The 24180-nt window shown below is 62.9% G+C and overlaps 1 protein-coding gene across 3 annotated transcripts; it reads left to right on the forward strand.

The window, feature by feature from the left end:
- The first annotated feature begins 3983 nt into the window (after positions 1–3983).
- Positions 3984–22739, forward strand: NADSYN1 (NAD synthetase 1). Of its 3 annotated transcripts, XM_036295907.1 has the most exons (21): positions 3984–4103; positions 5233–5293; positions 5449–5565; positions 6555–6608; positions 6915–7004; positions 8331–8382; positions 8877–8965; positions 9154–9271; positions 10241–10372; positions 11032–11106; positions 11990–12114; positions 12349–12397; positions 13164–13266; positions 13670–13838; positions 14851–14986; positions 16703–16809; positions 17011–17142; positions 17457–17526; positions 19919–20047; positions 20552–20728; positions 22485–22739. In XM_036295907.1, the coding sequence occupies exons 1-21, from the start codon at positions 4019–4021 to the stop codon at positions 22533–22535; spliced, it is 2121 nt and encodes a 706-aa protein (XP_036151800.1). In that variant the 5' UTR covers positions 3984–4018; the 3' UTR covers positions 22536–22739. The 3 variants fall into 3 exon arrangements, 2 of the variants coding, with proteins under 2 accessions (XP_036151800.1, XP_036151801.1); XR_004965553.1 differs by lacking the exons at positions 17457–17526; positions 22485–22739 and having other exon boundaries at positions 20552–20684; XM_036295908.1 differs by lacking the exons at positions 16703–16809; positions 17457–17526.
- The last annotated feature ends 1441 nt before the right edge of the window (positions 22740–24180 follow it).

Raw genomic sequence — 24180 nt, forward strand, 5'->3', positions numbered from 1 at the left:
TTGGCCGCGGAGCCTCGCCCCACCTCCTGGGCTGACTCCGGGCCACCGCGCGCGCCAATCGGCGGAGATCGGGGCGCGAGATGGCCGGCTGGGGGTTCCGCCCCGAGGACGCCCTGCTCAGCGAAGGGCGGGAAGCCCGGCACCCGAGGGCGGGGTATGGGTGCCGCGGCGTGGAACCCGCCAACCCGCGCGAGGGTCTGCGGCGCGTCAGCCGCGTGGTCGCGGGCAAGCTGCGTCCCCTGCCTCAGTTTCCCCTTCTGCCAGCGGGGCTCCAGAGGCGCGAGCAAGGGCAGAGCATCCAGGGTCCCGGTGCCCGGTACGCAAAACGGACAAGATCCCTGCTTTGGGGGCGGGAGGCAGTAGCCAGTAGGCAATCGAGTAGGTGTACCGGCGGCAGGTGGTGGGAGGAGTGGGCGGGACTAAAGGCGGGTCACAGGTGTGTGCGGGCCACAGGTGTGTGCGGAGCTGTGTCCTTTGGGGCTGGCAGGCGAGGCTCTGCTAGGAGGCCATCACAGGTCGGATCCCAGGAGGCGGCCGCACCTGCACTTTGGAGTAGGGTGTTCCTCGCCCTGTGCAGACATGCGGGGGAGGAAGCCGCGGGGCTGGGCGCAGCGTGAGGCCCCTGGGCTGTAGCCAAACTCGTGGGAAGCTCTGATGGGTAAGAAAGCCCCTCAGAGTCGTCCCCCTGGGCAGGAATGGCCCAACCCTGTACTCCTGCCCCCATCAGCCATGGGACACCCATCAGCCATGGGACACGGGTCATCCTTGCAAGGGCATGGCCTTGAGCTAGGCCGCTGTCCAACCAGGCGGCCCTGGAGAGAGGTGAGCAGCTGCAGGTGCCTGTAGGACCCCGCGTCCTACATCTGGGGTGCCAGGGGATCTGGGTGGCACTTCTCTGTATTCCTCACAGAGACCTTTGTTTTTTTCTGCAGTTTTTTTTATTTTGAAAAAAATGTCAAACCAACCAACCTGTTGAATATACACGAAAGGGACGCCCATCTACGGAGATTCAGCAGATGTGATCGTTCCTCTCCCCTCTGTGTATGTGTGTACCCCCCACTCCCCCTTGTGCCACGCCAGCACGACCAAGGGTGATCCCGAGTGGGGGGTGGGGGGCAGGTTAAAAGGATTAAGGAAAGACAGACAAGAGAATGAAAGCTGGGTCTCGGTGGGACGCTACCTCCCTGATGAGGAGACAACGACGACGCCCACAGCCCTGTCTTTATTTTATAGCAGATGCCACGAGGCAAGGTAGGGGCGTGATCACGTTGTTTACAGCATTCTCGTGAGTTCCAACCTCACTCGACTACATGCACCCGAACTCTAGCACAAGGCACATGGGGCTACGTGTTCGGACCATAGGTTCAAGCTTACAACCACAGCCGTTGGCTATGATTGTGCTGGGGGGGCCCTGCCCTCCAGCTGGGACTTGCACGTGGCAATGAGAGGACCCTGTCCTTTCATTAGTCCGAGGCTTAAACCTGGTCAAAACACCTTAACGGTGCTCCACACCCCCTGAAGGAGGAATTAGCTGCAGGTGATACCGCCCTCCTAAACACATCAGTTCCCATCTCCTAAAAACGAGGGCCTAGCCCAAACCGGTTTGGCTCAGTGGATAGAGCGTCGGCCTGCGGACTGAAGGGTCCCGGGTTCGATTCCGGTCAAGGGCACGTACCTTGGTTGTGGACACATCCCCAGTGGGAGGTGTGCAGGAGGCGGCTGATCGATGTTTCTCTCTCATCGATGTTTCTGGCTCTCTATCCCTCTCCCTTCCTCTCTGTGAAAAATCAATAAAATATATTAAAAAACAAAAACGAGGGCCTTCTTCTACACGACTGAAATAAAGTGGCACGCTCTGGAAATTACCATCGGTGCAACGCTAGCGTCTGATATCTTGTCCGTATTCAGTGTCCCCAGTGTCCCAGTGAGGTGCTTACTAGCTTTTCTAAAAAAAACCCCGGGATCCTACAGGAAACCACAGGTGCGCTTCGTGGTCATGGCTCCTGAGCCTGCCTTCATCTAGAGCGGGGACCCCGTCTTCTTAACTCGCTTTGTTGTATCTTCTCGGTCCTCCGTGACGGGACAGTGTAAAGAGCCACGGCCAGTGTTTGTTGCTGTCTCTCGCTTGGGGTTTGGCCGTTTTCCTCGCCCTTGCATTGAGGTTGTGCACTTCGGGGCAGGGTAACTGCTACACAGATGGTGTCGTGTCTCCATGCATCATGGCGGAGGCAGCGTGATGCCCCTTTGTCCCACCGCCGAGGGTCAGTCGGGTTGCGTGGTTCAGGTGGTTGGTGCCAGGTGTCTCCGTGATTAATAAGTAACCTGTGGAGTGACACTTTGAGACTAGGTCACCCTTTCACCCAGCCACCTGGCAATGAATGACGGCTCTTGCCAGCTACTGAATCACAAAGTCTCTTTGTCCCTCACCAGGGACACTTGGGAGCAAGTCATTTACACTCTCCAGACCAAGCACGTCAAACTCACAGGCTCCCACGGGCCAAATGCACCAGGTTTACGTGGATGTGGCTGCAAAAAACCAAAAGCTTCCATTTTCATAGAAACGTCGGTTTATTTCGATAGAGACATGCTGAATACAAATAAATGAGTCATCGTTAACATAAAATAATAGAACATTTTAATAAAAGTCAATATTTTTTCTTGAACATTCACTGACCAGACACTGAATAACTGCACAAAGGAATAAGCGTCACACAAATAAACCTATTTTTCAGTTTCTCCGAAAGCGAAATATTTCCTGTTGCACACACCCAACAAGTCAGCACTAGACTGATGACATGGCCATCGGCTGCTAAAATTTTTGCTGCTGGTGTTAGTGGAGAGAAATGGTGCGCCTGCGCGTAAGGTGCGTAGGGAAATGATGCAACACGACCATAATCATCAGTCGCTAGCGAACGTTGTAGTTCATTATTAATAATGATGTGTAAGAGGATATTGTAAAAACTAAGTTACAAAGTTTTTATCAAAACGTTTCTTACATACCGTTGTATTGGCTGGGCCGCAAAAACATTCCTTGTGGGCTGCATGCGGCCCGCGGGCTAGGAGTTTGACATGCTCGCTGCAGACAGTCCTGGCCCCTCTTCACCCTTAAAGGTGAAACCGACCAGAGACTGACCCGCCCCCTACCCTCATCTGGCGGGGCGGGGCACACCGGGACCCCAGTGAAGACTCTGCTGAGCCCTCCCGAGGCCTCGCCGGGGCTCCCACCGGGAGAGAGAAACCCCAGGACAGAGGAGCCGCTCTCCCCCGGGCACGCCTCCCCTCGGCTGGACTCTTTTTTTTTTTTAAATATATTTTATTGATTTTTCACAGAGAGGAAGGGAGAGGGATAGAGAGCCAGAAACATCGATGAGAGAGAAACATCAATCAGCTGCCTCCTGCACGCCCCCTACTGGGGATGTGCCTGCAACCCAGGTACATGCCCTTGGCCGGAATCGAACCCGGGACCCTGCAGTCCGCAGGCCGACGCTCCATCCACTGAGCCAAACCGGTTAGGGCTCGGCTGGACTCTTGACTGTCTTTCCCCGGAACTCCATGGGTCCCCGCAGATGGCAGCCAGGGGAGCCACGGACAGGGACAGCCCCCACCCCGCCGCCCGTTAACAAACAGACCCTAAAGCCCCGGGTGAACTGTTGTGAAATCTTCCCGCAGCGCGGCCCGCCCCTCTGATAACGGCGCTGCAGGGACAGCATCCCGGCGCAGGGGCACAGGGAGGCGCCGTTTGGGGGGGCGCGGGGGTAACACAGAGGGGCGCGCACCCGGGCGGCTGCCCTACACCGGCGCTCCCGACCGGCGACCAGCCCACCCGCCCGGTGGCGCGGGAGCCGCGGTGCAGCGGGCGGGGCGGGGCCTCCTCCTGCGCATGCGCGGCCGAGGTCCGCCGGCGGGCGGCTGGGGGCGGGGCCTGCGCATGCGCGGGCTCCGCGGGCGGCTGGGGGCGGGGCCTGGCGGGCGGGGCGGGGCCACGGGGCGGGCCAGGCAGACGGACCTGCAGGACAGGATGGGCCGGAAGGTGACCGTGGCCACCTGCGCGCTCAACCAGTGGGCTCTGGACTTCGAGGGCAACTTACAAAGGATTTTAAAGAGTGAGTCGTAGCAATAAAAATGTCCATTTTTTAAACAGTGAGTCTGGGGCAGCGAGGGGCCGAGGGGCTACGGTCCCCTCCGGCCGGCCTGGCCGGCCCTGGACGCACAGCCCTGTCCCGGAGCCGCGCGGCCGTGGGCGCGGGGACAGGGAAGAGAGGGCAGCGACCCGGCCCGTGTGCGTCCTCCTGGGACGGTGCCTGGGACGCGCGGTGTGCACACCTGGTCAGAAAGTCCGCTTGCAAGTGCAGGGGGGGCTGGGGCGCACCTGCCCTCAAATGTCTGGGGCCCCACGTGTCCTATCCAGCGTGAAGCTGCCCTGGGGGGGGGTTAAGGGGAGAGGGTACTGTGCCGTGTCCGACGTGGGTGGCCCCTGGTGCCCAGGACCCGCCTGGGGGTGGGCGTTGGGAGAAGCGGCCAGAGGGAAGGAGAATAAAGCTGAGGCTCAGGCTGACAGACCAGGGTGTGGTGGCGGGGCGTTGCTACGGCCACGGCTGCCGCAGGTGCTGGGTCCCCTGTGAGGGTCAGTTGCCCACCTCCCTGGGCAGCCCGGCCGGTGTGGCCCTGCGGGTTGTCTGGTACAAGCTGCTGGCAGGAGGGCTGCCAGGAGCAGTGAAAACCGAGGGTTCCAGGAGGACGCCTATCCGCTAGGTGCCTCAGGCCTTCATCGTTCCTGTATTTTTCAGTACCAACCTGCTGTCATCTCCGCAGAGCTCTGAGCAAATCTGTCGGGGTGATGGGGGGGAGAGGGGGCAGAGCCGCCTGGACACAGCGGGCCCCTCCCGGACTGTGTTGGGCGCTGCTGGCTAGCCCAGGGGTTTGAGGTGCCTGCCCCTCACTGTGCCTCCAGGTGCTGCCTTCTCCCCGCGTGGGCGGGGCCTTCCTCATGGCTCTTAATCAGCGACCAGGGAGTCACTTCCTCCTCCAGGTGCCGGTCAGCCCTGCGGCGCTGCCCGTGTCTCAGGTCCTGCAGGTGTAGGTGGTCGGAGATGCCCTCCACCTGCATCCGGGCCAGCAGGGCGCCGAGTGCTTCGTGCGTTGCTGGTTTGGGCTTCTCACACCCCCTGCAGCAGGTGTCGGCGTGCCTCCGCGTGTGGAGGTGCCGACGTTGCCCCCTCTCTGTCCATGTAGGCATCGAAATCGCCAAGCAGAAGGGAGCAAGGTACCGGCTGGGCCCAGAGCTGGAAATATGGTGAGAGCAGAACTCGGGAACACGGGTGGGGGTGGGGAGGTGCAGGGAGGTGTCCGCAGCCTCGCCCCTGGGCCACACCTGGGCGCTCTGACTTGACCTGCCCGTGGGCTGCGTCCCTCTGTCCCCGCCTCACCTTCTGTCCCCTCCCTTGGCAGCGGCTACGGCTGCTGGGATCACTATTACGAGTCGGACACCCTCTTGCATTCTCTGCAAGTCCTGGCCGCCCTCCTGGAGTCTCCGGTCACTCAGGACATCCTCTGCGACGTGGGGATGTAAGTGCCGATGGCGGGCCCTCAGAGAGAGGCCACAGGGGGAGGCCACAGGTGGAGGTTACATGGGTGGAGGCCACAGGTGGAGGCCACATGAGTGGAGGCCCACAGTGCAGGCCCACAGGTGGAGGTCACATGAGTGGAGGCCACAGGTGGAGGCTCACAGGTGGAGGTCACATGAGTGGAGGCCCACAGGTGGAGGCTCACAGGTGGAGGTCACATGGGTGGAGGACATAGGTGCAGACCTGCAGGTGGAGGTCACATGAGTGGAGGCCCACAGTGCAGGCCCGCAGATGGAGGCCACAGGTGGAGGCCCACAGGTGGAGGCCACATGAGTGGAGGCCCACAGTGCAGGCCCACAGGTGGAGGTCACATGAGTGGAGGCCACAGGTGGAGGCCCACAGGTGGAGGCTCACAGGTGGAGGTCACATGAGTGGAGGCCACAGGTGGAGGCCCACAGGTGGAGGCTCACAGGTGGAGGTCACATGGGTGGAGGCCATAGGTGCAGACCTGCAGGTGGAGGTCACATGAGTGGAGGCCCACAGGTGCAGGCCCGCAGATGGAGGCCACATGGGTGGAGGCCACAGGTGGAGGCCCACAGGTGGAGGCCACATGAGTGGAGGCCCACAGTGCAGGCCCGCAGGTGGAGGCCCACAGGTGGAGGCCCGCAGGTGGAGGCCACAGGTGGAGGCCCACAGGTGGAGCCCACAGGTGCAGGCCCGCAGGTGGAGGTCACATGAGGGGCCTGGCCTGGTGCTGTCCTAGTGTGGATCTGGGCCACACGTTGCTAACAGCAGGTTGGTGGGCCCGGGTTGCGTCTGTTTATGTCAGCTCCGCTTGTCTCCCGTGAACATGGCCGTCTTTGCTTCCCTCCCCCGGCACCTGCGTGCCTGCTCCTCCCCCTCATCCTCGTCCTTGCTGTGACTGGCCACGGGGTCTCTCTGAAGCACATGGGGGGGCTCTGTGTTTAGTGAGGCGCCCTCTCCCCGCAGGCCCGTGATGCACCGTAACGTCCGCTACAACTGCAGGGTGATATTTCTCAACAGGTGGGTGTCCGGGCTCCGGGCGGGGCTGGGATCCGTCCCCGGGGGGGTCCTGGGCACCAGGCAGGCAATGCCAGTGACGCTGCCTCTCCCAGCCCCTGCCCCCGACACGGCTCCTGGGGTGTTAGAGACCGCGGGTGACGTCTGGGGACACTGGGCCCTGGAGAGGGATGTCCGTCGCCCGCGGGTGGGCTTCCCCACTGCCCCTCGCGGCCCCGCGGAGCGATACCTGCTGGGTGTCAGGCTCCGTGACGGGCCCGCCCTCGTGACCGGGCCTGTGGTCTCGGGGCACCCTGTCCCCTCCTGCAGGAGGATCCTGCTCATCAGACCCAAGATGGCCTTGGCCAACGAAGGGAACTACCGCGAGCTGCGCTGGTTCACCCCCTGGTCCAGGAGCCGGTGAGTCCCTGTCCGACGCACAGGTGCGTCCTCCGGGGTCTGTGAGGCGCCTTCACCCGGAGGAGCCACCGTCCGGATCGCGGGGGAGACCACGGAGTTCGGCCACAGCTCCAGCCCCAGCCCCGGGCATTTAGCTGCTGCTGGTTAAGGGGCAGCCAGCTTGTCACAGGGCATCACCCGTTCCGGCCCCCACTCCTGGCCCATCTTGCGTGCCTGTGTGTCAGGGTCTCCCCATGCCAGCCCTGCTGCTTGGGGCTGGACCGTGCTCCTGTGGGCTGTGCTCCCACGGGAAGTGTGCAGCTGCCTCCCTGGCCGCCCCTGACTTCCGTCCACTTGTGACAGCCGGAAGGTCGCAGACATGAGGTCACATGTCCCCCGGGGCAAACTGGGTTGCAGGCTTAGTCCCTGGCCCGGCCAGGGGTGCGTGCGGGATGCAACCGATCGATGTGTCTCTCTCACATCGATGTTTCTCTCTCTGTCTCTCTCCCATCCACGCTCTCTAGAAATCAATGGAAAAATATCCTCGGGTGAGGATTAACCAAAACAATTAGGACTTAGGATTATTATATCAAATAACGTTTAACCTTCTCGTTGCAGTGTGAATAACGCACAACACAGTGTTCGCTTTTAGGTGCTTTGCTTTGGGCGGTGGAGGGCATTGGTGCAGGCAGCACCGGCGGGCAGAGGGGACACTCCCGCCCCACCTCCTGCCCCCAGCAGGGGGCGGACCCTTCCAGCACGGGCTCCATCGCTGGGTTTCACGCGGAGTCATGCGTGCGTGCTTCCCCAGCTGGCTCCTGTGCAGGTGCTTGTGAGAGCCGTCCAGTGGTTCATTCCTTTATACAGTTCAGCTACTTTGCTTTTTTATGGAAGAACTAGATGTCCGGTGCACAAAATTCGTGCACAGGGAGGGTCCTTAGGCCTGGCTGACAATCAGGGCCGACAGGGGCCTCCCTTCCCCAGTTGCTGGCTGCTGGCTGCTGTCCAGGGCCTTCCTTCGTTCCACGCTGCCCCCTGGTGGACAGAGCAGGTCATAGCGAGCGATTGAACTCCCAAGAAACACTGCATATTGGCCTTTTATAGATCGATAGATTCAGTTTAAACATCACCGATAGCTCCGCGAGCCTGATAACAAGCCAGGCCCCCTACACTGCCCGGTGCCGAGCCCTGCTCCCCGTCTGGTTCACTTGCTCCTGTCTCCAGGCACCTCGGGACTCGCCTCTGCATTTTTTTTTTTTAACATGTTTTCGTTGATTTCAGAGAGGAAGGGAGAGGGAGAGAGACGCAGTGACCACGCGGCTCAGGCCCACGCTGTTTCCCTTGCAGGCAGACGGAGGAGTATTTCCTCCCTCGGATGATCCAGGACGTGACCAAGCAGGTGAGGCCGGTGGGGGACCGTGTGGGGCGGGAGCCCTCCCATCACAGTGGCAGGACCCCTGTGAGCCCCGTCGGGCCATTTCTGACCTGGGGACGGGCTACTCCCTAGTGACAGGCCAAGGGCATAGGCGCACAGAGGAGGCAGAGAGCGCTCAGCCCCGGGTGAAGCCTGGAGGGACCCTGGACGAGTGAGAGCTGTTGTCATCGTAGCCGTGGTGACGCCCGGGGCACTTGCAGAGCTGATCCCGTGCGCTGCGGCCACATGAGCTCCGGGCAGCTCCCAGCTCGGCTCTGGCTCCGGCTGGTGACCCTGAGGGGCAGCAGGGAGGTGCCAGCCGTGCCAGCCACCTGGGCTGGGAGGGCTCCCAGCTGAGGGCGCATTAGGGATCAAAGCAGAATAGCGGCCTCATGATGGTCCCCGGGGGATGCGGGGTCCTAGGGCAGCTTGCAGCCCAGATGGGTGGCCACAGTCTCCTGCTCTCATCCCGCCTGCAGGAAACCGTGCCCTTCGGCGACGCAGTGCTGGCCACGCGGGACACCTGCATCGGCAGCGAGATCTGCGAGGAGCTCTGGACGCCGCAGAGGTCAGCCCTCTGCGTCTCCCGCGTCTCCAGGGCCCGTCCTTGCCCGGCCAGCCGGGAGCACGGGGACTTGCGACCGTCAGGAGTCCCGGCCTCGGGCCGTGGAGACAGGAGACGCCTGAGAGCGTGCGGGGCTGGGCAGGCGGGTTGGGGGCACAGCGGTCTCTTCCCTCACCCGCTTCTGCCCGCAGCCCGCACATCGCCATGGGCCTGGACGGTGTGGAGATCTTCACCAACGCCTCCGGCAGCCACCACGTGCTGCGCAAAGCCCACGCCAGGGTGGACCTGGTCACCATGGCCACCACCAAGGTAGGCACCGGCCGGGACGCTGGAGCACGCGGGCACCAGGGCCGGCGCTGTGTCTCGCACTCGCCCGAGTCCCAGCGCCCGGCACAGGGCGTGGCCCGCACACGAGGGCCACCCAGTCCTGCTAGTGCGGCCGGCGCTCCGCAAGCAGCTCGCCCCTCGGCTGGGGGCCGCCTGCCCGACCTCGTCCAGCCCTGGCATCCACCCTGCGAGGCAGGCGCTGTGATATCCCCTCTGGAGCGGGCACGGGGCACACCCGCCAGCGTCCGCCTCCTGCCCTCACCCACTGCACGGTGTTTTGGGACAAGTGACACTGGGACCGGGGACGGGGCTGAGCCATTTGCCGTTGGCTTCGTGGTGGAGCCCGGGGACCACCCACACATTCACTTTTTTAAAAAAGTACATTTTTATTGATTTTTGGAGAGAAAGGGAGAGAGAGATAGAAACATTGATGAGAAGGAGAGAAACGTCATGGACCGGGGGCCTCCTGCACGCCCCCGACTGGGGATGGAGCCACAACCCACGCATGTGCCCTGACGGGGAATCCAGCCGGCCGCCTCTTGGTCCCTGGTGGACGCGCGTGGCCGAGCCACGCGGCCGGGCCATCTGCCTTCTTGCTGGCGACACAGTGAGGCGTGTTGTTGGGTGGCTCGCGGGACAGCTTGCATCGGCTGAGCTGGGTCAGGACCTCGGCTTCCTCACGGTGTCTGTCTTCTCGGCACCTTCATGTCTCCTCCTGACTGACGGAGATGCCAGCGCCTCCCGCGGGGCTGTTGGGGGGACGTGGATGCTGACTGTCCTGCCTGGGACCCCAGAAGGCCAAGTGTGCGGTGGCCGCAGGCTGTGGGCCTCCCGGGTGCGGGCGTTCGTTGCTGGGGACACGCAGTGAGCTCGCGGGCGGGGTCTGCGGCCTGCGGGCCGGTGGCACCACGGCCCGGACCTCGCCCACGCGCTGTGGCCTGCGCCTGGCAGAACGGCGGCATCTACCTGCTGGCCAACCAGAAGGGCTGCGACGGGGACCGGCTCTACTACGACGGCTGCGCCATGATCGCCATGAACGGCGCCGTGTTCGCGCAGGGATCCCAGTTCTCCCTGGACGACGTGGTGAGAGCCGCGTGGGAGCCGCGGGGTCCCTTCCCCTCGGTGATTTGTCCCCCACAACTGGGGTGTCCAGTGGGGCCCCGAGGGCGCCTGCCTGCGGTTCCCCTCCACCCGCTGCACTCGCCCCCACACGCACCACCAGCGTCGCCCTGAGTGGCGCTGGGCGGCCGCGGACCCCGCGTGGCTGTGGGAGGAGGAGGCCCTGTAGTAACGAGAGGGGGCGACCTGGTCCCTTGCCCCCCAGCATGTGGCGGGCGTGTGTGGATAAGTCCTCCGCTAGTGGGGACCTGGAGCGCGAGGGGGGCGGGTTAGAGGGAAGGAAGCAGAGGGGAAGGTCCGGGGACTGCGTCGTCCGCCTCCGTGTGGGGAGCCAGAGGGGCGATGGCTGTTACTGCCCGAAACGGGCGGGAATGCCATTGTGCCCAGGATCCGACTCGGCTCTGCGGGCGCCCGCGTGAGCGACGGCGGGTCCCGTCCTGATCGCCCGTCCAGGGCCATAGGGCTGCACCCCGTGCAACGGGCGCACCTGCTGACTCGGTGCAGCGACCGGCGAGTGGGCGAGGGGCACTCACTCCCCTCCACCCCGTGCAACGGGCGCACCTGCTGACTCGGTGCAGCGACTGGCGAGTGGGCGAGGGGCACTCACTCCCCTCCGCCCGCAGGAGGTGCTCACCGCCACGCTGGACCTGGAGGACGTCAGGAGCTACAGGGCCGAGATGTCCTCCCGGAACCTGGCGGTAAGTGGGCACCTGGCAGGCGCTGGCCCGAGACCCAGACGCTTTTTTTTTAAACAACAGCTTTATCGAGGTGTCTCTCCCGCACCACCCAGTTTGCCGACTTAGCGCGATTCTGTGGTTTTCGGCTTTTCCTGCATATGCTATGCAGCCATCGCCACAGTGTTAGAACTTTTCTTTTTTTTTTTGATTTAAATTCTTTCTTGTTTAAAGTGTTACATAGTCACCCTTTCCCCCCACTGACCTCTCCGGCCGCTCCCACCCCCCATTTCTTTTTTTAATTTTATTTTCATTGGTTTCAGAGAGGAAGGGAGAGGGGAGAGAGAGGGAAACATCCATGAGGAGAGAATCATGGACCGGCTGCCTCCTCACACCCGTGTGCCGGGACTGGCTTCCCACGGAGCACAATGCTTTCACGCTCCACCCACGTGGCAGCGTGTGCGGGGCTCCGTGCGTCTTGCTGGCCGAGTGACATCCATTGCGTGGCTGGACCGCGCTGTTTGTCCCTCGTCCGTAGACGGGCGTGTGGGCTGTTCCCACGTTCTGTCGGAGATGAACGTGCGCTGGGAGCACAGGCCCCGCTTCTCCCGGGGTCTGGCCGGGCGCGAAGTGCTGGGTCACGGGGCCCTTCTACGGTTAACCTTTGGGGGAGCTGCCCCGCGTCCGCCCCTCGTGCATCCCCACCGGCCGTGCACGTACGAGGGCTCCGTTCCTCCACGTCCCGCCAACACGGTGCGTCGGTCTCTCCGATCGTGGCTGTCCAGTGGGTGGGAGGGTCGCCCGCTGCGGCTCTGACGTGCGTCCCAGTGGCGGCCAGAGTCCCGCTCAGCCCGTGTGGGGCCCTGAGGTGGCACCGGGTCACCATCCGGCCCGACTCCACCCACAGGCCAGCAGGGCGAGCCCCTACCCCCGCGTGAAGGTGGACTTCGCCCTCTCGTGCCATGAGGACCTGCTGCAGCCGCTGTCGGAGCCCGTGGAGTGGAGATACCACAGTGTCGGCGAGGAGATCAGGTGGGTGGTGCTGGTTCGCAGAACCCACCCGGGGAGCCTTGTTAGGCGGCGGCCACGCACCTGGGGCCGACGGTGTGGACGCTGCAGCCACGGCACCGGGTGCCACCCCAGCTCTGAGCGTGCTCCCACGGAGACCTCGGGACGGAGGACCTGTCCTCTCCCCTCCCCCGCACCCCCCCAGGCACCCCCCACCCGCACCAAACCCCACACCTGACTCCCCCTGTTGCCCCCCAGCCTTGGACCCGCTTGCTGGCTCTGGGACTTTTTAAGACGAAGCCAACAGGTAAGACCGCGGGGCCGCCCGCCGACCTGCTCCTCCTCACTGGTCTGCGTTGATTCTGTGACGTTCTGTTTGGCCGTTTGTTTCCTTTAAATGCGTGTTTATTTTATATTTTAGTATTTTTTTTATTGATTTCCGAGAGGAAGGGAGAGGGATTGAGAGAGAGAAACATCAACGATGAGAGAGAATCACGGACCGGCTGCCTCCTGCACGCCCTCTACTGGGAATGGAGCCCACAACCTGGGCCTGCGCCCTGACTGGGAATCGCACTGTGACCTCCTGGTCGATGCTCACCCCCTGAGCCGCGCCTGCCGGGCCCAGTTTGTTTTTTAAACTCACCCCACGCAAAGTGTTTCCCCGCTGGGACGTAGTCGGAGCTCGGCTGCACGGCCGGGGCCGCAGGGCACGCGAGGCGGGACTCCGCGTGTGGCCGGCGTTGGGGTCATGCCGTCTCCAGTGCCTGTGGTCAGCCTTGGCCGCTCTCCCCGTGGAAGGCCCTGCCCCTGGAGCCCACCGTGGGGTGTGCAGGGCCGGGCGCCCGTGCAGTTTTGTGGGTGCTGGTCAGGCTGGCGGGGGGCGGGGCTAGGCTGGGTGCCCGTGCAGTTTTGTGGGCGCTGGTCAGGCTGGCAGGGGGGCAGGGCAGGGCACCCTCTTCTGCCCTGTAAGCCGGGCGCCCGTGCAGTTTTGTGGGTGCTGGTCAGGCTGGCGGGGGGAGGAGCGCCGCGTCCCCGAGGCTGGGCTCAGGCTGCGTCTGGTTGGCCCGTTGCAGGCGGGGTTCTTCCTGCCCCTGAGTGGCGGCCTGGACAGCGCGGCCACCGCCTGCCTCGTCCACTCCATGTGCTGCCAGGTCTGCGAGGCCGTGAGGAACGGAAGTAGGTGGCACCGGTGGGGGGGGTGGGGTCGCACTCGCTGCCCCGGGCGGAGCCGAGGAGAACCAGGTCCCGGGGGCTTTGCGGACGTGCTGAGCTGTCACAGCGTCGTGCCCAGGGCCTGAGCCTGGGGACAGCAAGGCCGTTCAGGTCCCTCCCTGGGATTCAGACGCCGGCCGAGTGTCAGCGTGGCCGGTGCAAAGCGCACGGCTTTGGGCCGGGCAACCCAAGTTCCGATCCTCCGTCTGCCCCAACATTGGTGTCCCCTTAGCAACACAACCCAAGAGCAGGGGTGACTGGTGCTGCCGGGGTGACAAGATTCCCGGGGTGATGGGAAGGGCGATGGGGAGGGCGGCCCGGGCTCCGTGCCCAGCACACGGCTGCCACCCTCTGCGGCGGCTTTCAGATCAGGAGGTGCTGGCCGACGTCCGGACACTTGTGAGCGAGGCCGGCTACACCCCTGAGGACCCCCGGGAGCTCTGCGGGCGCCTGCTGACCACCTGCTACATGGCCAGCGAGAACTCCTCCCAGGAGACCAGCGACAGGGCCCGGGAGTTGGCCCAGCAGATCGGAAGGTGAGTGGGTCGCCGGTGGTGGCCAGGGCCGGGGGCCACGACCACATTTGTGGCTAAGCTCACATCCGGGGTCAAGCAGGGGTCACTGCCTCATGGTCTGAGCCATGTCCCAGGAGCCCGTGTGTCGTGTCCCCCGTGTCCCAGCTGCCGGATTCCCCCCCCTTCCCGCCCGGGTCCCGGCTGCAGGGCTGCCCTCGCCCCCAGCGTCCCCTGTGCCTGAGGAAGGAGGGGACAGGGCCTCTCTCCAGAGCGGGGCGACTAGGGCCTCTTCAGTGTCCCCCTCACTCTGCCTCTTAGGACAGAGGGGCACCGCCCACCTGTGTGCCGAGCTCAGGGAGGCTGCCTGCGTCCCCCTGCAGCCCGGTGCCCGAGGGACCGCACCAGGGCTCAGGTCCGGGTGCGCCACATCCCGGCGTCCGTCACAGCCACGCACGGCCCCTCCTCGCAGTGGATTCACTGTCCGGTCCCCGGGAGGAAGGGGCCTGGCACCTGCTGCCCCTCGGCCGGGAGGACGTGGTGCTGAGGACCAGACAGACACGGAGGGGCCGGCCCTGTGTGACCCTCGTCCTTGACACGTCCCGAAGGGGCAGGGCCAGAGAGACGGGGTGGACAGGGCGTCCTCGGGGCTGGAGGGGGCGAGGGGAGTGACAGCTGGTGGGTCCAGCGTCTCCTTTTGGGTGGTGGAAGGTTCTGGAGCGAGACAGGTGGTGACTGCACAGCATGTAGATGCACCAGCTGCCACCGAGTCGTGCACTTTGTAGCGGTCGGCGTGGATTTTGTGTTGTGTGTGCTCTGCCGCATGCACATGGAGGCATGCCCCTCACACCCACTCGTGTACACGCACGCACACCCCACACCCACCCCTTGTGCACACGCACGCACACCCCACACCCACCCCTTGTGCACACGCACGCACACCCCACACCCACCCCTTGTGCACACGCACGCACACCCCTCACACCCACCCACACACACGTGCACAGAAGCCCCTCACGCCCGCCCTCTCCTCCAGCCACCACATCGGCCTCAGCATCGACCCCGCAGTGACGGCCGTCATGAGCATCTTCAGCGTGGTGACGGGGAAGAGGCCGCTGTTTGCGGCTCACGGGGGCAGCAGCAAGGAGAACCTGGCGCTGCAGAACGTGCAGGTGCGCCTCCCAGCCCTGCCCCGCCCCGTCCCCGCGTGGCACTGACCCTGCGGCCTCCTGGACAGGGCCCAGTCGGCGTGTGCATGTGTGTGTGTAAGCGTGTAAGGGTCAGGGTGCGGGACAGCGTGCATGGGAGTATAAGTGTGCAAGAGTAAGCGTGTCTGAGGGGGTGCGTGGGTGAAGGTGTGTGTGAGCACAACCGTGTGTGAGTTTAAAAGTGTGAGAGTGAGGTGAGGCTGTGAGTGTGCATGTGGGTTGTGAGCATCTGTGAGTGCACAAGTGTGTGTGTACATGTGCACAAGAGTGGGTGTAGGGGTGTGAATCGGCACTGGTGTGTGAGATGGAAGCGTGCACAGTGTGTGCGTGCAGTGTGTTTATGTGTGTGCACAACGTGTATATGTGTGCGCACAATGTGTGTGTGTGCACGTGTATATGTGTGTGCACAATGTGTGTGTGTGTGCACGTGTATATGTGTGCGCACAATGTGTGTGAGTGTGTGTGCACAACGTGTATATGTGTGCGCACAATGTGTGTGTGTGTGTGTGCACAACGTGTATATGTGTGCGCACAATGTGTGTGTGTGTGTGCACAACGTGTATATGTGTGCGCACAATGTGTGTGTGTGTGTGTGTGCACAACGTGTATATGTGTGCGCACAATGTGTGTGTGTGTGTGTGCACAACGTGTATATGTGTGCGCACAGTGTGTGTGTGTGTGTGCACAACGTGTATATGTGTGCGCACAATGTGTGTGTGTGTGTGCACAACGTGTATGTGTCGCACAATTTGTGTGTGTGTGGGTGCACAACTTGATATGTGTGCGCACAATGTGTGGGTGTGTGTGTGCACGTGTATATGTGTGTGCACAATGTGTGTGTGTGCGTGCACGTGTATATGTGTGTGCACAATGTGTGTGTGTGTGCACGTGTATATGTGTGTGCACAATGTGTGTGTGTGTGCACGTGTATATGTGTGTGCACAATGTGTGTGTGTGTGCACGTGTATATGTGTGCGCACAATGTGTGTGAGTGTGAGTGTGTGTGTGTGTGTGTGTGTGTGTGTTCTGCATCTTTGGTGAGTGGCTGCCTCCGGGAGCTGGACGCTGGCCGGCTGCCCTGAGCTCCGGCTGCTCGCAGTGGGCCTCTCTGTCCCCTTCCGCTGGGCGGCGGCCGCCCTCCTCCGGAGAGGACAGCGTGGAGGGAGCAGACGAGGCGGCCAGGTTCCTCCGGCCACTGTGCGGCCCAGTCCCGCCACCAACACTCGGCCCCAGGCTCTAGGCCAGCGGCTCTCAACCTCCTGGGCCTTTAAATACGGCTCCTCATGGGGTGACCCAGCCATAACATTATTGTCGTGGCTCCTTCATCGCTGTCATGTTGCTGCTGTGATGAATCGTCATGTCAATATCTGATACGCAGGATGGTCTTAGGCGACCCCTGTGAAAGGGGCGTTCGACCGCCAAGGGGGTCGCGACCCACAGGTTGAGAACTGCTGCTCTAGGCCCTTCCGCCTTTGACTGGGCCCTGCCGAGCGCCCGATGGGCAGCCCAGGAGGCATGGCAGGGCGCCCGCACGCCGCCTTCCCTGGCCGAGAGCCTCGACTGTCCCGTGTTGCAGGGGCTGCGCGGGGCGGCCTCTCGAGCCGCGATGGGACCCGGCGTGAGGCCCGCGTCGCCCTGCACGTGCCCCGCACACGGTGACGCTTCCCCTCCTGCCGCCAGGCTCGGCTCAGGATGGTCATCGCCTACCTTTTTGCTCAGCTGAGCCTCTGGGCTCGGGGCGCCCCCGGTGGGCTGCTGGTGCTGGGGTCCGCCAACGTGGACGAGAGGTGTGTATGCCGCGGGCGGGTGAGGGGGCCTGGGCTCCTGGATCTCGGAGGGCGAGTGCTGCCCACAGCGGTGTTCCCACAGCACCTGCCGGTTCTGTGAGCTGCACGGGGGGTGCCAAGTCCTGGAGATGCCAGGCCGCCGCGCTGGGGGAATCGCACCCCTCGGGTCGGCCGCACGGAACCCCGTGTTCTCTCACGCAGCCTCCTGGGCTACCTGACCAAGTACGACTGCTCCAGCGCCGACATCAACCCCATCGGCGGCATCAGCAAGACGGACCTGCGGGTCTTCATCGAGTTCTGCATCGAGCGCTTCCAGCTCCCCGCCCTGCAGCGGTGGGTCCCCCGCCAGCCCAGCTGGGCCCTGAACCAGTGTCGCCCCCGCCTCCCTTGCCGCTCAGCCCACCTCCCCCGCCCCCAGCCCCTGGTGGCCTGACAACATTTCCCTTCTGCCAGCACTCGGGGTCCCGCGATAAGGCACCCCTTCCTTCCTTCCTTCCTGCTCCCCAGGCTCCTGCCGCCTGGTCCCCATCCCCCGTCGCCCATCCCCTGCTCCGTCCGTCCATCCGTCCCGTGCTGAGCGGAGAGCCTGGTGGTACCTGTGACTTCATTAGCATCCAGCCGCCCTGACTTGCCTGCCTTGTTCGCAGCATCCTGGCCGCCCCGGCCACTGCAGAGCTAGAGCCCTTGGCTGACGGACAGGTGTCCCAGACGGACGAGGTAACGTGGTGGCTCTGTACCCGCAGTTCTGCCGTCTCCCTGCGCCGGGCGTGTGTCCCGGCTCCGTTGCTGGGGTTCTGGCCTGGGAGCCGGGCGGTGCGGCTACTGCTGGCCTTTGGACTCGGCCGTCTGGAGGTTGGGTGGAGGGGTGACACGAGGTGAGTGGGCAGGGAGGCGTGGATGGCAGGGGTGTGTCTGCACGTCTGTGGGCGACCTCACAGAAGACTGTCGCCCCTCCACCCCGGCTGCCTTTCGTGACCCGGCCGGTGGGTCCCAGGCTCTGGTTTGCGGCTGCAGCGGGCGCTGAGGGCGGGGCCGGGCCTGCGTCACATCCGGGACCGCTGACGTCCTGCTGCAGCCCCTGGGGGCACAGGGACACCTGTTCCTCTCCTGGGAGCGGGAGAGGGTTGGCCTCGCACTCCGGTCTGTGACTCGCCGGGTCCGTTGCTGAGTGGCGTGAGGAAGGGGTCCCAGCGTCACTTGCTGCAGAGGCTGCTCTGTCTCCCGCTGCCTCGTCGCGGCGACGTTGGTGGTCAGCCGACGGTAACGGCGGGTTTGCTCTGGCTTCTGTCCCGTCCTCTGTGCGTCCGCGTTCACACCGGTCCCACCCGGTCTCCACGGCTGTGGCTCTTGTCGTTGGCACGTGTGGAAATGGGGGCGTGCAAGTCTCTGCCTGGTTCTTTGTCAAGATAATTTTGGGAATTCTGGGTCCGAGGCATTTCCACATGAAGTTTGGGATCAGCTTGTCTGTTTCTGCCAGAGAGAGAGCCCAGCGTGGGCTTGCCTGGCGCGGGCATCGACCGTAGGCCAGTCGCCGTCCTGATGTGTTCGGTCTCCTGGCCGTGTAGTGAGATCTCGTTCATCTTTCAACGACGTCTTGCAGGTTTCAGAGTGTGACCGTGCGCTTGTTTTGTCCAGTTCACTTGTTAAGTGGTCTTTTGGGTCCTGTTGAAATGGAATTATTTTCTGAACTTTGTTTCTGAGGGCTCCTTGCCAGTGTCTAGAAACACAACTTTATTTTTATTGATTTCCAAGAGGAAGGGAGAGGGAGAGATAGAAGCATCAAGGATGAGAAAGTCACGGACCGGCTGCCCCCTGCACGCCCCACACTGGGGACCGAGCCCGCAACCCGGGCCTGTGTCCTGACCGGGAATCGGACCGTGACCTCCTGGTTCACAGGTCGATGCTTAACCACTGAGCCGTGTGGGCCGGGCTACACCATCGGTTTTCTCCACGTGTCTGTTCACCGATTTCCTTCCTCCCTCCACGCCCACTGGTGGCGGGGGGGGGGGGGGGGAGGGGTCAGGTCCTGCGCACGAGGCCGTCCGTCCCGTCGTGAGGGCAGGTGTCTGAGGGCAGGTGTCTGAGCTCGGCCTCCCTGCAGCCCCTGCTCGCTGGGCGGGCCCTCGTTTTCGCTCTTAGTGGGATGCGCTCGAGTTTTCTGCGGGTTCTCCCTGGGGCTGTGGGTTGCTTAGGATGGACCTTACTTTTCATCTGATTTTAGTTTGTGACTTTCCAGACTCTCTGTCATCGACTTGTCACCTGCTCTGTTGCGATCAGGGAGCTGGCCGCGTGCCGTGTCCGTGTCCTCGTGTGGTCGCGCCTGTCTCCTGCCTCCTCCAGGCAGCCCTGGGCGGTGGCTGCATCCCCTCGGCCTCTCCCCCGTCTCCACACGGCCGCCTCTGCCTCCTCTTCTGTCTCTGAGAAGGCCCCTCGCCCTGGATGTAGGGCCCACCTCCAAACCAGGCTCATCTTATCCTGAGATCCTAATTACACCTGCAAGGGTTAGCCTGTTTTCAAATAAATTCACAATTTGCAGGTCCCAGAGCTTAGGGCTGGAACGTCTCCTTTGAGGGGCTGAAGCTCCAAGTCCTCCAAGCCACATGTCTGGTTCGTCTTTTTAATTTTTACTTTTTAAAACTATTCTTTTTTATTGGTTTCAGAGAGGAAGGGAGACCGGGAGAGAGAGAGAAACATCAGTGATGAGAATCATTGATTGGCTGCGTGCTGCACGCCCCACACTGCAGATCAAGCCTGCAACCCGGGCACGTGCCCTGACTGGGCATCAAACCCAGGACCCGTCAGCCAACACTCTATCCATTGAGCCAAACCGGCCAGGGCTTTAATTAATTTTCAAAATTAACTTGAGAGGGAGAGGAACTTTGATTTGTGTCCCACTCATCTGTGCATTCACTGTTGACTCCCACATGTGCCCTGACCGGGGATCGAACCCTCAACCTTGGCGCGTCGGGACTTCGCTCTAACCCAGAGCCCCGGCCGGCTGTCCGTCTGCTTCCTGAAAGCGGCCTCCTCCTCGGCCTGGCCCTGGCCCCGGTGCCTGTCCCCCAGGAAGCTCTCAGGCCGGCTCTGACCCGCCTCGCCCTCCCCGCAGGAAGACATGGGGATGACCTACGCTGAGCTCTCGGTCTACGGGAGGCTCCGGAAGATCGCCAAGACCGGCCCCTACAGCATGTTCTGCAAACTCCTGCACCTGTGGCGGGACGTCTGCACCCCCCGGCAGGTACTGCGCCGCCGCCCACGGGGTACTGGGGGCTTGGGGGTGAGGGCCGGTGGTCACCTGGCAGCGGCGGGTCTGACTGGCAGGGCAAGTGTGAGCTAAAGCCAGGACGCCCCGTCTCACCGACACCCCCGTCCAGTCCCCAGCGCCCACCGCGGGGCCGCCCTCGGCCCCGGCCACGTTCCCGGGAGGGGCTCACCCGCCGAAGCAGGCGGCTCCTTCCGTGGGGAGAGCGGACGGAGGTCGGAGCATCGCCGCTTTCGGCCCGTGGTCGGACTCACTAGGTCCCCACGGAACCGCTGGGCAGCCTGGCGAGCCAGAGCTTCCGGACCCGCTCAGGTCTCCCGGCGCTGCCGTGGGAACCCGCGTTGTTAGAGCTCAGCCCCGCCCCGGCCGAGTGCTCTCCCGCCCCCAGGCCCTGCGAGGCACCGGGGACCCAGCGGGTGCAGCCCCGGCCTCGGGTCTCCAAACGCTGGGCCTCCCAACGCTGGGCCTCCCGCCCGCCAGGTGGCTGACAAGGTGAAGCGGTTCTTCTCCAAGTATTCCGTGAACAGACACAAGATGACCACGCTCACGCCCGCGTACCACGCCGAGAGCTACAGCCCCGACGACAACAGGTTCGACCTGCGGCCGTTCCTCTACCACGTGGGCTGGCCCTGGCAGTTCCGCTGCATAGAGAACCAGGTGAGCGGGCAGCGCGGCGCCTCGGCCGGGCCGGGTCAGAGAGGCTCTGGGTGGGACGGCACCTGCCACCCTCGTTGCTGCAAAGGGCCAGGGGCTGGCGTCAGCGTTCGGCACGCCCTGCTCCGGGCTGGGCTGTGGTTCCTGGCACTGCGTTCCCCAGGATGAGTGGCTGGCCCTCGCGGGATGGACATGGTGCCGGTCACTGTCTGTGCTGGACGACTGGTCTTACAGCTTCCAGACCACCCTGTCCGTCCTTTTCCTAGTAAATAATAGAACCAAGGGAAGGTTAATAACATCAACTTAAAAAGCAGGCACAGGGCCCTGGCCAGTGTCGCTCAGTGGATAGAGCATGGGCCTGTGGACCACAAGGTCCCGGGTTCGATTCTGGTCAAGGGCACGTACCTCGGTTGCAGGCTCCTCCCTGACCTGGGCCCTGGTCAGAGTGTGTGCAGGAGGCCAGCAATGGATGTGTTTCTCTCACATCCATGTTTCTCTGTCTTTCCCTCTCCCCCCCCCCCCCCCCAATCAATGAAAGAATATCCTCAGGTGAGGATTAACCAAAAAAAAAAAAAGGCACAAGGCCCTGGCCGGGTTGCTCAGTGGTTGGAGCTTCAGCCCATGGACTGGGTTCGATTCCAGGCAAGGGCACAGACCTCAGATGCAGCTCGATCCCCTGGCCTGGTCTGGGCACGGATATGAGGCAACCAGTTTGTGTCACATCAGTGTGTCTGTCTCTAGACAACAATACCCTCGGGTGAGGGTCAGTAACAACAACAGAAAGCAGGGGTGGGCCCTGGCCGGGCGGCTCATCCTGTGCACAAAGGTCACGGGTTCGATGCCCAGGTTGCAGATTTGATCCCTGGTTGGGGCACGTATGGGAGGCAACTGATCGATGTTTCTCTCTCACATCGACGTCTTCCTCCCTCCCTTCCTCCCTCTCGCTCTCTCCCTAAAATAATATTTAAAAAACACCCTCGGGTGAGGATTATTGAAAAGGGGGTATAGGCCCCCCTTCCCTTTTCCACGATAGACAGACCGGCAGACGGCAGTTAGACCCCCCCCCCCCAGTGCATGTGGTAAGCCGGGGGGGGGGGGGGCAGGAGAAAGACGGCTGGTAGGGAGCACAGGGTACGGTGGACGTGAGACGCTGTGGTGAGTGCACCGCTGAGCTAGAGAATGGGGCTGGGGGAGCCCCTTTCCCACCTGGTGATGGGGGCATCTCTGAGGGGTAAACTGAGGCTGGAGCCGGCCCACGCTGCGCTCCGTGCGTGGCTCTCAGGAGGGCGCTCCCCCAGGGACAGCCGGCAGCGGCTGGAGGTGCCCTGGTTACCCTGCCCCGGGGTGGCCCAGGGGCTGAGCCAGGGATGCTGCTACACATCCCATGTGCCCAGGACGCCCCCATGGAGTTAGTGCGAGGCGGGACTCGGTCCCCACCTGATGCGCCCAGCGGTGGCTCCCCAGATCAGGAATGGAATGGGGTTCGAGGCAGTGCACCCAGAAGACGGGCAAACGTAGAAACCTGAGGAGCCACGCCAGGGAAGCCGGAGTCACCTGCAGTCTCCCCCTCGGGCAGTGACCATGGATGTGGGGCGCTGTGCCCGCCTCTGTCCAACCAGAGAGAGATCCTGGCGGATGCTATGTAACACCCCGATTTCTCAGTCCGCGGCTGCGGCCCTCTCTGCCGCGGACCCTGTATGTCCAAGCGTGACCGTGCACGTGGGCCCAGGACGCCGGTTCTCACGGCTCCTCCTTCCAGGTGCTGCAGCTGGAGAGGAGGGAGCGGCAGGGCCTGGACGGTGTGGACTGACTCCGGCCCAGCCCCACTTGGAGGGCCCCTCGCCGCCAGGATGCCCCGTGGGACGGCCGCCTCGCCAGTGACCTTGAGCAGGAGCCCAGCCGCTCCCTGCCCCGGGCAGGGGGGGCATCAAGTCCTGTTTCATGTTTCAGGGGAGAGGGGTCTTGTAAGTCTGGACCTTAAGAAAAAGGCTGAAATAAAGAGAAGGCGATTTCTAACCCTTGAAGCGAACGCTTTCCCGGCCTCTCTGTGCGCGAGCTCCTGTGTCCCGAGGCCCACGTGGACCAGGATGGGAGGGAGGAGGCCGGCAGGGTCCCGGACGGTGCTCCCCGCTGCTCACCCTCCCGCCGTCTCCCCTCCCGGGCCCTCGCTCCTGACTCGGCACCGTCCCCCGTTCTAAAGGGGCTCCGCGGGATGGCCAACTGGCACCTTCACCCCCCCCCACTGCTCCCGCCTGAAATAAAACGCTGCCCAGCCCGCCAGCCGTGACGCAGACACGGGCGCTGGGGAAAGGCAGGCGGTAAGGACACAGCGAAAACCCCGCTGTAATTACCCCGGATGAGGCAGAACTGCTAAAGGTGTGCACTGCGCTCAGCACGGCCAGGGGTGAGCCGGCGGGGTGTGTGTGTGTGTGTGTGTGTGTGTGTGTGTGAAGGATTGAAGACAGACAAGGGATAAAGTTGGGACCAGGTGGGACGCTGTCCTCTCAGATGGAGAGATGGCACCACGGCCTGCAAGCCGAGTCTATTTTATAGCAGATTCCAGGAGGCAAAGTGAGGGCGTGGCCAAGATGTTTAGAACGGTCTCGCGGGTTTCGAATCCACTCAATTACATGCACCTGATTGAGCTTTGTTTTGGCTGCACCTCCCGCAGCCCACATCACTTAGCCACCTGGGGCCACAGGTTCAGACCATAAGGTCAAGCTCACAGCCACAGCCTTTGGCTGTAATTGTGCTGGGAGGGCTTTGCCAGGAGAGGACCGGGCCCTCTCATTAGTCTGAGGCTTGAACCTGTCCAGACGCTGTAGCCGCTCTCCACAAAGGTGCCCTGGCCAGTGTGTTCAGTGGTTAGAACGTCTACCTGCAGACTGAAGGGTCCCGGGTTTGCTCCCCGGTCAAGGGCACGTACCTTGGTTGCAGCTCAATCCCTGGCCCTGGTTGGGGGACGTGCAGGAGGCAACCAATCAATGTCTCTCTCTCTCTCTCTCTGCCCCCCCCCAAAAGTCAATGGGAAAACGTATCCTCAGGTGAGGATTAACCAAAAACAATAAGTAAATAAGTAAATATAAAAATAAAAAAACAACTTTAAAAAGAGGGCGAGAAAGGCTCTTTTCTCCCTGGAAGGAAGCAGCCGGCCCACGGCACCCACAGGTGCCCTCCCTGGCACATCCCTCACCTGTGGCCGGGTGCCAGCTGCCCTCGGTCCCGTGGAGGGTGCACAGTAGAGAGAGGGGGGAATGGCCGCTGCAGGCCGCCGTCTCCCTCAGAATTCCAAGAAGCCGGCGCCGATGAATCACTTCCCTGGAAAGCCTTCGCTCTGAGTCGGCTCTAACCGGACGGCTCCTCCGTCTCACGATTCTGTGACCACAGAAGGGGAAGCGGGGAGCCCCCCGTTTCCTTCCATGCGAAGTGACACCCACAGCCCAGGGGGCCAGGCT

Source organism: Myotis myotis, unplaced genomic scaffold (assembly GCF_014108235.1).
Source record: "Myotis myotis isolate mMyoMyo1 unplaced genomic scaffold, mMyoMyo1.p scaffold_m19_p_27, whole genome shotgun sequence".
Classification (NCBI taxonomy): Eukaryota; Metazoa; Chordata; class Mammalia; order Chiroptera; family Vespertilionidae; genus Myotis; species Myotis myotis.